General features: G+C 39.1%; 1 protein-coding gene across 2 annotated transcripts in view; it reads left to right on the top strand.

The window, feature by feature from the left end:
• Window positions 1-12,306, top strand: part of pkig (protein kinase (cAMP-dependent, catalytic) inhibitor gamma) — a 30,952-nt gene extending 18,646 nt beyond the window's left edge. For both annotated transcript variants that reach the window (XM_022677185.2, XM_022677184.2), the window contains exons 2-3: window positions 9,625-9,803; window positions 11,660-12,306. In XM_022677185.2, the coding sequence (XP_022532906.1) occupies window positions 9,653-9,803; window positions 11,660-11,745 (237 nt within the window). In that variant the 5' untranslated portion in view covers window positions 9,625-9,652 and the 3' untranslated portion in view covers window positions 11,746-12,306. The remainder of the gene's footprint in view (window positions 1-9,624; window positions 9,804-11,659) is intronic.
• The last annotated feature ends 339 nt before the right edge of the window (window positions 12,307-12,645 follow it).

Below are 12,645 nucleotides of genomic sequence, written 5' to 3'. Positions count from 1 at the left end.
TGCTTAAGGTTTCAGAAAACTCTGGTTGAGATGTTTCACATGGATGAGTAGATACAGCTCTGGAAAAACTAAGACATCACTTCAGTTTCTCTGATTTTGCTATGCTTATGTTTATGTTTGAATAAAATTAACATTTTTGTTTTATTCTATAAACTACAGACAATATTTCTCCCAAATTCCAAATTAAAATAGTGTCATTTAGAGCATTTATTTGCAGAAAATGAGAAATCAATATTTGGTGGAATAACCCTGGTTTTAATCACAGTTTTTTTTCATGCATCTTGGCATCATGTTCTCCTCCACCAGTCTTACACACTGCTTTTGGATAACTTTATGCTGCTTTACTCCTGTTGCAAAAATTCAAGCAGTTCAGTTTGGTGGTTTGATGGTTTGTGATCATTCATCTTCCTCTTGATTATATTCCAGAGGTTTTTAATTTGGTAAAATCAAGGAAACTCATAATTTTTAGATGCTTTCTAATTTTTTTTCAGAGCTGTATATTTTGAAGTAACTAGGGATATAAAAAAATATCGATATTGTATCATATCGCGAATTTGATTTGGTTTTGTAGCCAGTGCCCTCGGTGGAAAGCACAACGACTCGGTTCTGATACAACAGCTCACAGATGCAGCCTTGTGCTGATCGACATCACCCTAGGAGTGATGAGAGGAAAGAGCGCCATCTACTGTACCCATCCAGAGAAATCAAAGCCAGTTGTGCTCTCTCAGCGCTCTGGCAGCTGATGGCAAGCTGCGTGTACACATATTGAAAGTGGTATATGTAACATTTAAATATACATGAATAAGCAAATAAATTAATTATAATAAAATATAAAGCACTGTTTTACGGACAAAAGTAGACATAGAATATACAAAAAAATTGAGGTCATCAAATATGACTGAGGTCATATCCATATATATAAATTACAGCATGTCAGTAATGTAGTTATTTTAAAAGCTCGACCAAAATCTTTACCACAGCCGCAGAATAATCAGAGCTGATGGCAAGAAACCAAATAAACAAGATGCATGGCTGTTCCCTGGAGAGTACTGCAACATAAAGCAGGCCAACAGGGAATGCCTGTGGGCAGACAACTTTTAAAGGGACAGAACATGTATTTTAGGTTTTGTTTTTCACCATTTTATGTACTTTTGTGCATTTCCTGCTTTTTACTGTTAAAACATTATAATTGCTTTAGAAAAACGCTTATCCACTCCTTCTGGCATTTGCATCAGTTATTGTAGGTTAATTGCAGAAAACAGTATAGATGGATAGATGGATGGATGGATGGGTAGGTAGGTAGATAGGTAGGTAGATAGAACTATAAGGCACTATATTATAAGGTGCATTGTCAATAAACGTCTGTTTTCTGGTCTATTTTCATAAATAAGGCGAACCAGATTATAAGACACATTTTATGAGACACTAGTAAGGAAAAGGGGTGTCGCCATGTTTTCCATCTACTTCAGCAGGTCTCACCGCTGGGTGACAACACCTGTAAAGCTAAGCTAAATGAAGTAAACAAAATTGTGATTCTTGAAAAACTAAATTCTTTTAAAGTCAAATCAGTGCTGGATGCTAATCTACACAGATTTTTCTCCTGAAAGCTTGTTTTAACACTGTAGTTGCGCAGACTACATTCTACTGATATACTTGCCTCTGAATGGCGAAAGAGTTAGCGCTTAGCACGGTTAATGGCTAATGCTAATACTGCTCCAGCAGTGCTAGCCGGGGTTAGCAGCAGACTACATCTGCCTTCCTAAACCACTGCAGAAACTCCAGCAGCTGTAAACTGTTTAAACACACCTCTCTCTGATGAAGATTGACGGGTTTCTGATGAGATGGGCGTGTCCTTTATCATTTCCTGAGTGTCTATTGGTCAGTTTCACACTCACAAAAAAAAAAAATTAACAATAGCAGAGGAGAGGCAGATGATTGAGACGCAATACCACCAGTCAGATGCAGCTCTGTAAACAGTTCCAAAAATTGTGACTATTTTTTAAGGAATTGTAGGAAACTTTTTTTTGTATGCAAAATCAAATTTTACCTGCAATCTGAAGACAGAGTAAAATACTATTAAATATAACACTAACTTAAACATATGCTGCTCCTAGTTACCTAGAAAGTGTTGCACACACAGTACCATGCAGTGCTTCTGCATTTTGTTAACATTTTTTTTTTAGTTTTCTCTCCCTCATTTAATGTACTTTCAGGCGTTTCCTGCTTTTAAATGTTAATGAATTGCATTTGCAAAAAAGGGATTTAGACAACAAAGAGTCATGCAAATCCTGGTTCACTCCTCCTGGCATTTGCATCAGATATTTTAACAGTCAAATTGCACATGGAAGACTATTGGCCCTAGTTAAAGCACTAATACATTTTTAATACAAGTTTCTTTAGCCTTTTAAAATGTAGTTTTAAATATTTTTATATTTTTTCCTTAAACATAAATATGGGAGCTGGTTTTAAAATGGGTCAAGGAGTCCTGCACTGCGCTTGACATTTCCCGAGGTTGAGTGCTGGATTTCTGCAGGCCACAGCGTTCCCCACCGGCTGCTGCTGTGCTTTGTGACTGACCCGCTCTGAACCGGGCTGTTTCTGCTTTCTCTGCTTCCCAAACCCACACAAAAGCTCTCCGCTGCTTCAGTGTGGACACAGCGCTGTGTTCAGAAACGTGAGCGAGCCTGTCGAGTCTATTGAGCGCTGGTCAGGAGGTCTTCCTCAGCGATAAAGTGGAAGTGTTGTACGTGTCCGGTTTCTGTTTGGCGAGTGTCGGGTAACTCGCGTGCTGATACTGGCATTAGGTTTTGTAAAGGTAGCATTTGATAGAACAGGTGTCCAGTAGAGCAGCCAGTGGATCCTGCTGTAGATCTGACTCCAGAAGCTGTTATGTGATAGTGTAGAGATGTAGAGATGGCAGATGGAGGGGTTGTGTTAGGCTGGAGATGTGCTTACTGTTTGGCCACGTTTTCGTGTAGACGAATGGCTGCATTGTAAATGTACGTAACTGTTGATATACTTGCCTGTGTGCTACCTGTGATACTGGAGGCTTCCATTAGAGGGCAGCGGCAGCTCTGGCATCTGATGAGGACTGCTGGATTTAACACCCTGTTGTCTCGGGCCTCACTACGTTTCTCCAGCATTTTCCACTCTTTTTCGAACAAATTAGAACGCATAATTAACAGAATGTATATCTGGAGCCTTAAATGTAATCACTACTACATATTAGGGCTTCATGATATTGGAAAAAGCATAAAAAATGCATAAAAAATTGGCAGGCACACTAATAATCCTTCAATTTTCCCAAAAATCATTATATCCTTATAAGTCTATCAGTCAGATATGAAGGAGCAGTAAAGCCCCTCTGCTGAAGCACACCATTATAAGGGTTTTTATTGAAGCTAATCCAAAACTAAGGCAGGGTGCATCAGCATTAGCTGCTAATTGCAGCAATAGCTCTCTTGCAGTTCAGAGGGGAATATGTATCGGACTGTAGTCTGCGTTATTACCGTGTTAAAACAAGCTACGTTGGACGAACTGCTAGGTGAAAGCGCCCTTGGTTGACTTTGAAATATTTTTTTTTAAGAATTACAGTTTTGTTTACATGAAGACACCCTTGTTCCTTACTATTGTCGCCTAAAATGCACCTTATAATCTAATGCGCCTTAGGTTCGTTAGACGTTAAAATAGAGGTTCGTTGCTGGTGCGCCTTACAGTCCATAAATACGATACCATAGATCATATTGGGTAGATGCTGTAATGTTCTGTAATCTGGTAGATTTGATGGATTATAATTTTTATAAATATATGATAGAAAATATCTGATTATTATTATGAATTATGCATGATTTATCATATGCAGTAAAATACAGAACAGTATCTAAATACTGCAGCTGGCTCAAAAACTCAAAAACTTTACTCCTGTATCATCTTAAATAAGCCTCTTTATACCTTTTTAAACAACTATTGTCACAATCCCTTCAGTGAGGGTTATGTATTCCACTGGCAACCCCCCATTGAGTTTGGGTTCTATTAATTTGATCCACAGTAACACTCATACTGCTTTCTGAAGCCTCTCCAGTGTGGCTAGGCCAGCGCAGACTTGGCTGCTGGAGACCCTTCTATTCCCAGGACCAGTGTTTCTGCCTCTACAGATGTTTTTCTGCCTCTCATTCAGTCTCAGTCTCGAGTACAGACCCAGCAGGACCGGGAAATTCACTGAATCAGACTCCAGTTTATTTAATCAAACTGTACGGAATCAATCCAAACAAAACTAAACTGCCTTTTGAATCTCAGCACCAGCCATTGAATCATGAAAGGAATTCAATTCAGTTAAACAAGTGATTCACACCCCTAATAATTGTGGATGTTGTGACAGATAATTTTAATTGCAGTCATTAACTGTGCTGAACAGAGGCTGTGTGTTTCAGTTCATCGCTGTGGAACGCCTGGGATTAGCCACGCTGCTTACACAGAACACTTACTCAGCAGAAACGTCTGTGATTCGCTAGAACATTGATGAATCACTGCTTTTTGATTCCTTTGTATCAGAGAGGATTTCTGAGAAGAGCGTATTGTTATTAGTCACGCTGTGGCCTGACCAAACTCACTATAGTGATTAAATTAACTGCACTGGGCTGGGTTTTCTGAGTGCATCTTGGTACAAAGATGATTCTTAAATAGTTGTGCAAGAATCATACTATTCCAAAGCCTAGGCTGCGAAAAATATTTCACACTTCTACTCAGTAATATAACTTATGCATCCGGACTGCAGTTAAAAAAACAGAAGGACCAGTGAGTTTTTTCTTGGCTTTCTCATTTACATGGCATAATCACGTTCAGTAGCTCCTCCATTTCCACTCACTGTTGTGTTTTTTTTTTTACATGGATCTCCGTGGAAACGTGTGCCCCAAGAGTAATTACGGTGCACGGCAGTGAACAAATAGCTTATTAATTAAACACGAGGAGACGAAACTCAGAGATGTGCGTCCGAACGGGACTAAAATTACTGGAGGAGCACGGAGTTCAGCTAAAAACAGTAGATAGTTCAGCCTGCAATTTTCTCAGAGGACGAGACAAGAGAAGAAAAACACGTACATAGTCTTTTCGGGCGGGAATAAACACTCAGGACTCCTCAGTCTAGTGCTATTGGACGGCATTTACATCCCACTAGCTGTGCAGTGAGTGGCTAATGCTAATGCTGCTGCTCCCAGCCTTAATGCTGGAGAAACTTCACTGAAAACTCACCCTAAGACAAAATTTCGGAAATCTAAGCTTACTGTAAATAAACTGAAGTGTTTAACTCACCCAAATAAATGGTTTTCAGGAGAGAAATCTGCATAGATACATTTCTTTTTTTTTTTTTAAACTGCAGTTTTTAAATGTCAACTCATTAACACACATTAACAAGAGGCTCTTTTGCAGCCACTCCTTATTTTTGCTTTAAAAAAATCTTTGCAGTTCTGCAGCCCATATGGTGTGGCTTATGGCAGCGTGGACTCGGTGTGCATGTTCTCGTTAAGCTGATTAAATGAGAGTCAGCGGTATTGGGTCTCCTGTTGCTTTATTAGCTGCAATTAGTTCAGTCCTAATGAGAATGAGAGTGGAGGCGCGAGTGCTGTTAATGGGATGCATATCTTCTGCTTTAGAGCCGCAGATGCAGCTTAATGTTTCTGTGTGTGTGTGTGTGTGTGTGTGTGGTTTTTTTTTTTTTTTTTCTGGAACTCCACAGTAGGGTTGCACGATATATCGTTTAAGCATCATCAGCATCATCATGATATGCACATGTGGAATCGTCACATCACAGGACGTGTAATGTCACTTAAGGGAGTTAAATCAAACACGCCATGTTGCAATTGTTTTGATTCTTGACACAAGAAGTAGATACACAGCGCTGTCTCTGTGTCTGTATGAGTGACAGCCTGCTGCTGCCTGAGAAGCGCGAGGGGGAGGGGCAAGAGTAAACTCGAGGTAACCTCACGCATGGCCTCCATCATCCACATGGTTGGGCACGTGCTTGTAAACCCACCTCAGTCCAGCACTGAGGTGCAGTGCAGATATTTCCAGTTACAGCTGAATTCACTAGCTCTTATTTACCTTTTATAAAAAGTCATTTAAATGCCTGATTAAAGGGCAGATTACTGTTGTTTTGCTGTTTTCGGTGTTTTCGGTGCTGACTCAGCTCTTGATCTGTCCGGACGCGAGCATGCGGAAGGGGGCGGGGCTGGTGATGTCATGGGACCTGCATTGTTTAATATAGCGATATACATAATATCGCAATGTAAAAAAAATTTAATATTCTATTCTTTTCTTTCATATCCACGTTTTCTTTTCCCGTTCCCGCGGTTCTCTTCTCCTCGGCTCTTCAGCTCTTCGGCTCTTCAGCTCGGGCTGCTCCGTAGAGCCGTACTGGCTGGCAGGATCCATGACCCACTTAAATATGGACTGAGAAGAGGAGGCACAAAGGGGGTTGAATAGCTTGTGTGTGTGTTTGTGAGAGCGCTGTGCATTCTTCTCTGGGAATGCGCTCTGACCCTCCTCCGCCCCCATCCCTCCCTCCTTCCCTCCCTCCCTCCATCTTCTTGAAAGCACTTCGACGCACCGTGCCAACAGACATGGTGCTGCAGAGCACTCTGAAAGTGTCTCTCTGTCGATCGCTTAAGTTTTTATCTCCTCCTCTGCTGCCAGTAAAGCTGCGGCCGCTCCCCGGCATGCGTACTCGCCAGGCCTCAGCGAGAGCCCGGCTGACGGGAGAAGACAACGCTCGGCGAATGTTTCGTGACAGTCGATGGTCTCAGATGAGTGCTTCCGCCTCTCTGTTATAATTAGGCCATGAAATGAGTTCAGGAGCTGGCTCTATTAACTTAAGTATAGAAATAGAACCTCCGGAGCAATAATTACTCTAATTCATCAGCTAACATGTCCTGTCACAGATATTAAAGAACTGAAAGTCTCGTAGCCAAATATTCAATTAGCAAAGTGCAAAATGCCTCAGCTAGCCGCTTCATTGAACTTTGTAATTGTTGGGACCTTCTTAAAGTAGTATGGCCCAATCCTATGTCACCCCTTGGCCCAACCACTTACCCCTACCCCTTTGTTTTCGAAGGGGTGAAATTCTCCCCTTAAGAATTGGGAAACCCTTCAACAAGCACCTGATACGTCATCAGAAGCACTAAAGTTCAGTAACCTAGCTGCAGCTGCTGGTTAACTAGTTTAAAGTTAACTTTAGGGCGAATTTTATTGTTTGTCTTCAGAAAGGGGAAAGATTTTAATTAGAAATTAATTATTATTGTCTGTTTCTTAATTTCTCTGTGATGAGGAGCTGAAATGAGCTTTGGGTATCTTTTATTATGGTTACTTTATTTTTTCCGTTCCACCTTAAATGCTGCAGCCCCTGCCATCTGTTGCACCATTTAAGGTGGAACGGGAAAGTTAGCTAACTAGCTAGCGATCTTTTTTTTATGCTTGTTATGAAAAATTCAGCCATAAAACATTAAAACTACTTAATAAACGATGGTGATATAGTGCTAATTGTCACTTTTAACAAGGAAAAAAAATACAAAAATAAATACAATTTTTGGATTTCTTATTAGTGATTCTCATTTCCCTTCGTTTGAAGTGTGCTGAATCTGAAAAATCTCAGTTTGAAGGGCGAACAAGCTCTATCTCTTTTCCTAACCAAGGGATTGGGCCAATATTTGAAAGCATTAGCCTATACTTTATTAAGGGCATAGTGATGCACAACGCAGTTCAAATCCTTGGTCATGCTCCTTTAGTATTAAGGCTGCAACCTAGTCGATTAATCTGGCGATAACATTTTATATTCTACATTTGAGATAAACTGTTGATGAAGTGCAGTTTAATCTCATATATTAGACGATGCTAATTACCACAGCTATGAACAAACGCTGTCTCTGCTGCTCCATGCTGTTTACACATGGAGTATGTGCAGCATTCACTGCTTGTAACCGAGTGACTCTGGCGTTTACTATGTGTACATCTGTGCTGCACTGCCTTGTCATTGAAAACACTGTTTAAAAAAAGCGCAGCAGCAAATTTTCAGCGATACGATTTTAAAGCAGCTTCACACTGCACAGACATGTGCGCTAAAACAGCTGTTCATGTTAATGCCTGTGTGAAACCAAACCAAACAGAGGGAGAAAACACTCCAAGGACTCATCAACTGATTTAGATCAGAGAATCCAATTACAGATGTGAAAATGCCCTAAAATGCTAAAAAGATGCTAAAAACTAAAAGCTTTCATACAGATAAATGGTTAAAATTGTACAATCTTGGAACAGACAGTGTTGTTACTGCACTCTTTAACATAGTATTTAGAGAACACTGCAATTGACATCGCAGTAGCAACACAAACACATTAATGCAGCATTAAATCTCCCTTCTAAAGTGTATAGTGTGCTGAATACAGCTTCATAAACCACCTAAAGAATCTAAAGACTCTGGAAACTGGAAAATAAAAACTGGAAGGTCTGGTACAGGACGAGGCATGACAGACTCAAATCCACACCAGCATCAGAACACAAGTTTCGGAGAGACAGCAGCTTGTGTGAGAGACGTGGCTCACAGGACAGCAGCTTGTAGCTCAGCTGAACTCTGGGCTCTGGCTCGTCTCACTTTCATTTGTATAGAGCTCGGCTGGCTCAGAGCTGCAGGTCTGACGGACAGATGGAGTGGCAGTAAGATGGTTAAGTGATTGCTTGGATGGGGAAATGGTAAAATAAGAAAAGCAGGGCCAGTAGCCTACTGAAACAGCGGTTCAGTAGTTTACATTGCCTTTTTAAAGGAGAAATCTGGTGTAAAATTGACTTTTGGTGTAGAAAAACATGATAAATCACTTTTCTACACTGATATATTCAGGCTCAAAGTAGCTCCACACCTCATTGGTAGAATCCGGAGTATTGTACGTGCCATTGCCAACATTTTTGAATATCATGAACGATATAAAATTCTTATATTTTTTTGATATCTCATTTAGGGGTGTGCCATATCATATCATAATATGCAATAATAAAATGTAATTTTTATTTTGTTGCAGTAGTGTTATTAAAAATAATTCAATTTAATTCAATGTTGTGTCATATACTAAAAAAAAAACTATCGTTAACACAAAAATACCATAAAATATCGTGATCTTATTTGAGGGCCATATTGCCCACCCCTACCCGGCAATATTAACTTTAATAGTGCACAAGAAGCTTATTAAACGCTAGAATCAGCTCCAGGCGCCGCCGTCTTAAAGTTAAGTCATGATCATAGACATATATATACATAGACTCTGCATCGATTGATGCTGAAGCGCCTGTTATACAGAGTTCACCATGTTTTACTACATTTACACTGGAGTTGTGATGGTGCCACCACTATCAGCAGCTGAACACAAGCGAGGATCATGTCTCAAGTGTTCAAATATTGATGGACATCAAGTGTTCATCAATGTTTTAGTACGTTGCGAGGCCTATCGCTGTCAGAGTGTGTAGATAATAATATAATTGCACTGCAGCATTCTGTCCATATCGTCCAGCCCTAACCCCTTTGCTCTCTCTCTCTCTCTCTCTCTCTCTCTCTCTCTCTCTCTCTCTCTCTCTCTCTCTGTCTTTTTATAGGTGGAATGAGAAGACAGGTCATGGGCAGATGATGGACGTTGAGTCATCATACTCGGATTTTATTAACTGTGATCGCACAGGCCGCAGGAATGCAGTGCCCGACATTAAAGGTGAAGAAAAAGGGGTGGGCACCAGCGAACTGACCAAAGACATGGCGCAGATGGACCTGAAAGCTGGAGGTAGATACGTCTCTGAGAATGAAGTGTGTGTGAAGTTGTAGCGTGATCTTACCTGATCTGACAGCAGCAGCAGCAGCAGCTCCTCTCACTATTGTACAGGGCTTGTAGTAAAGAGATGCATCTAAAAAAATTAGAATATCTTTGAAAAGTTACTTTTTTTCAGTAATTCAGTTGTGAAAAATGTGAAACTCATATATTATATAGATGTATTACACATGGAGTGATCAATTTTAAGCATTTATTTTATCTTTTATTGTTGATGATTATGATTACAGCCAATAAAAACCCAAAAATCAACATCTTAGAAAATTACATTATATAATAACCAATTTGTACTTTTGGCAGTGTGCCAAGTCCTGCTGGAAAATGAAATCTGTTGTTGTCAACAGAGGGAAGCATGAAGTGCTGTAAGATACTTGATGTATTATTATTATAGATTAATTGGTTATTATTCTTTAATGCAGGTTTATTAACCCTATTCATTAGATTATAGCGCCACCATGTGGAGTAATGAAGCAATACATATAAAGTAAGTCCAATTGGGTAGGGGGGACAATCTGGGAGAGTTAAGAGTTCCTGTACTAATAACCACAAGCTCATACCTAAGAGTGCATTTCCCTCTTCACTCTCTTGAGGTCAAATGTGTTTGTCAGTGTGTTTTAAACACAAAGCGAGTTGAAGGAGAGGTTGAATAGATGCTGTCACCACCAGCACACACAGCTCTGTCATCAGCACTCGGAACAATTCCCACTTCCTTAAGCGTTTCCGAACCACGTGGGAACAGATGCACTCGTGAGAATGATGAATGGCTGAGCAGAAAGCCTCGACTGCCTCAGCTGGACTCTTTTATTGTGTTCTTGAGGAAAAAAACAGGAAAATATCCCACAACATTTGGCATTATATAGAGCTGGGAATTCCCCTCGGCCAAGAGGTTTCATAAGGAGGAACATGACAGACTGTGTTACATGTTAATGTTCTTTCTTAATCCTGCCATCAAGTCAGATTTTATCCAGTCAAATAAAATTTATATAGTGATTTTTATAGCTGATGAGTGTGTTAAACAGCTATTCTATTCTAAACTTCTATTTTAATATATATATATATATATATATATATATATATATATATATATATATATATATATATATATATATATATATATATATAGTTTCTAAGTAACTGACGCAATACAAGCATTTACAACCTTTTTTTTTATCACAGTGTTATACATACATATTACATCATATTTTATATATGTATATATATATAATTTTTTTAAATATATTTATTTATTTATTTATTTTTTGATTGAATTATTTTAACAGAAACAAAAGAAACAAAGACCAGTGTATTTCCAATTTGAAAATAGCAATTTCAAGGCCTGGATAAGTTTTGGCAAAATAAAAATACCCAGAAACTTTTGGAAAAACTTTGTGTTTTTGGAACGTTTTTCGATAGAGGAAATCTATTTTAAGCAACAAATACATCAATCAGCTCATTAATTCAGTTAATTCAGTAATTTAATCTCTACACAATGGAGCTCTTTAGGATCTGACACACAATTTATTTATTATTGAACATTGCTTAAAGATTATTATTTTTTTTTTAATCAAACGAATTTTAGGCCTACTTGTAATCTTGTAATTTTGTTTATAGTTTTAGTTGACTTTTGATTTTTTGTCCTTTTTTTTGTCTACTGATGTTTTAACAACGCCATAATAAAAGTCATGTAAATTTCTCGGTTATAAACTGTATGAACCCTGAAAGACTTTACTGAAAGTTTTTTAATTTTTTAAATATAATTTTGTGAAGAAACTGATCTGAAGAGTAAGTTTTTTGTTCTGTTGTGTTTTTAGAGGCGGATGCCGCCGGGGCTCCGGCCCCTGAAGCCGAGGCGTCGGGGAGCCAGGAGCCGGAGCAGAGCAAAGACGGAGCATCTTAAGACGAAGCCGAGGACGGAGGAGCCACGCTGCACCCGACCCGGCTGCACCACCTGCTCCTCCGTCACAGACTCTCCTCAGACTGCCTCCAGCAGCCGCTCAGAGACTCGTCCCCAGAGATGCCCCTCCACAGAAGCACTACCGCAGATCCTCCCCGCAGAGAGGAAGCACAGACCTTTTATACCTTTACATCAGAAACGCTACAACTCTTCATCCTGGAACTGTTACCAAGTACCAAATGAAAACCTGTCGGACCCACGCTGAAGACTGACTCACTTCCTGAGGATTTATTATTATTATTACTATTTTTTTTTTGCTTTTGTTTCGTTTTTTGAACAGTAAGAACGGATTAAAGGAAAGACTATTTATTTCCTAAAATTCCCCGAGGTCAATAGAGTGCGTTTCTGTACTACATTTCATCCTATACTTTCCAGTGTATGTTACATAATTAACAATATTTATATAGTCCATGTTGAGTTAAAGCTTTCTGCTCACTGAAACACTCTGCGTTTTGTTTTCTCTTTATATTGTAAGTACCTCAGAATAAATGGGAATGATATTAACACTGTTTCTAATGTGTTGCATATGGAGGCATTTATGCTACAGCATATATGTCGGTGCTACTAGTACTAGTGCATCTCAAAAAAATAGATTATCATTGAAAAGTTACTTTATTTCAGTAATTCAGTTCAAAATGTTCAAAACTCATATATTATATAGATTTATTACACACAGAGTATGTTTTACAGCCAATAAAAAACCCAAAAATCAGTATCTTAGAAAATTATATTAGAATATTATATAAGATCAGTTGGTACTTTTGGCAGTGTGCCAAGTCCTGCTGGAAAATGAAATCCGCATCTCCATAAAAGCTGCCAGCAGATGATGGACATGTCTCTCCA

The sequence above is a fragment of the Astyanax mexicanus genome, chromosome 13 (assembly GCF_023375975.1).
Source record: "Astyanax mexicanus isolate ESR-SI-001 chromosome 13, AstMex3_surface, whole genome shotgun sequence".
Taxonomy (NCBI): domain Eukaryota; kingdom Metazoa; phylum Chordata; class Actinopteri; order Characiformes; family Acestrorhamphidae; genus Astyanax; species Astyanax mexicanus.
Note: the sequence above shows the minus strand (reverse complement) of the source record. Positions and strands in the feature narration are given on the sequence as shown.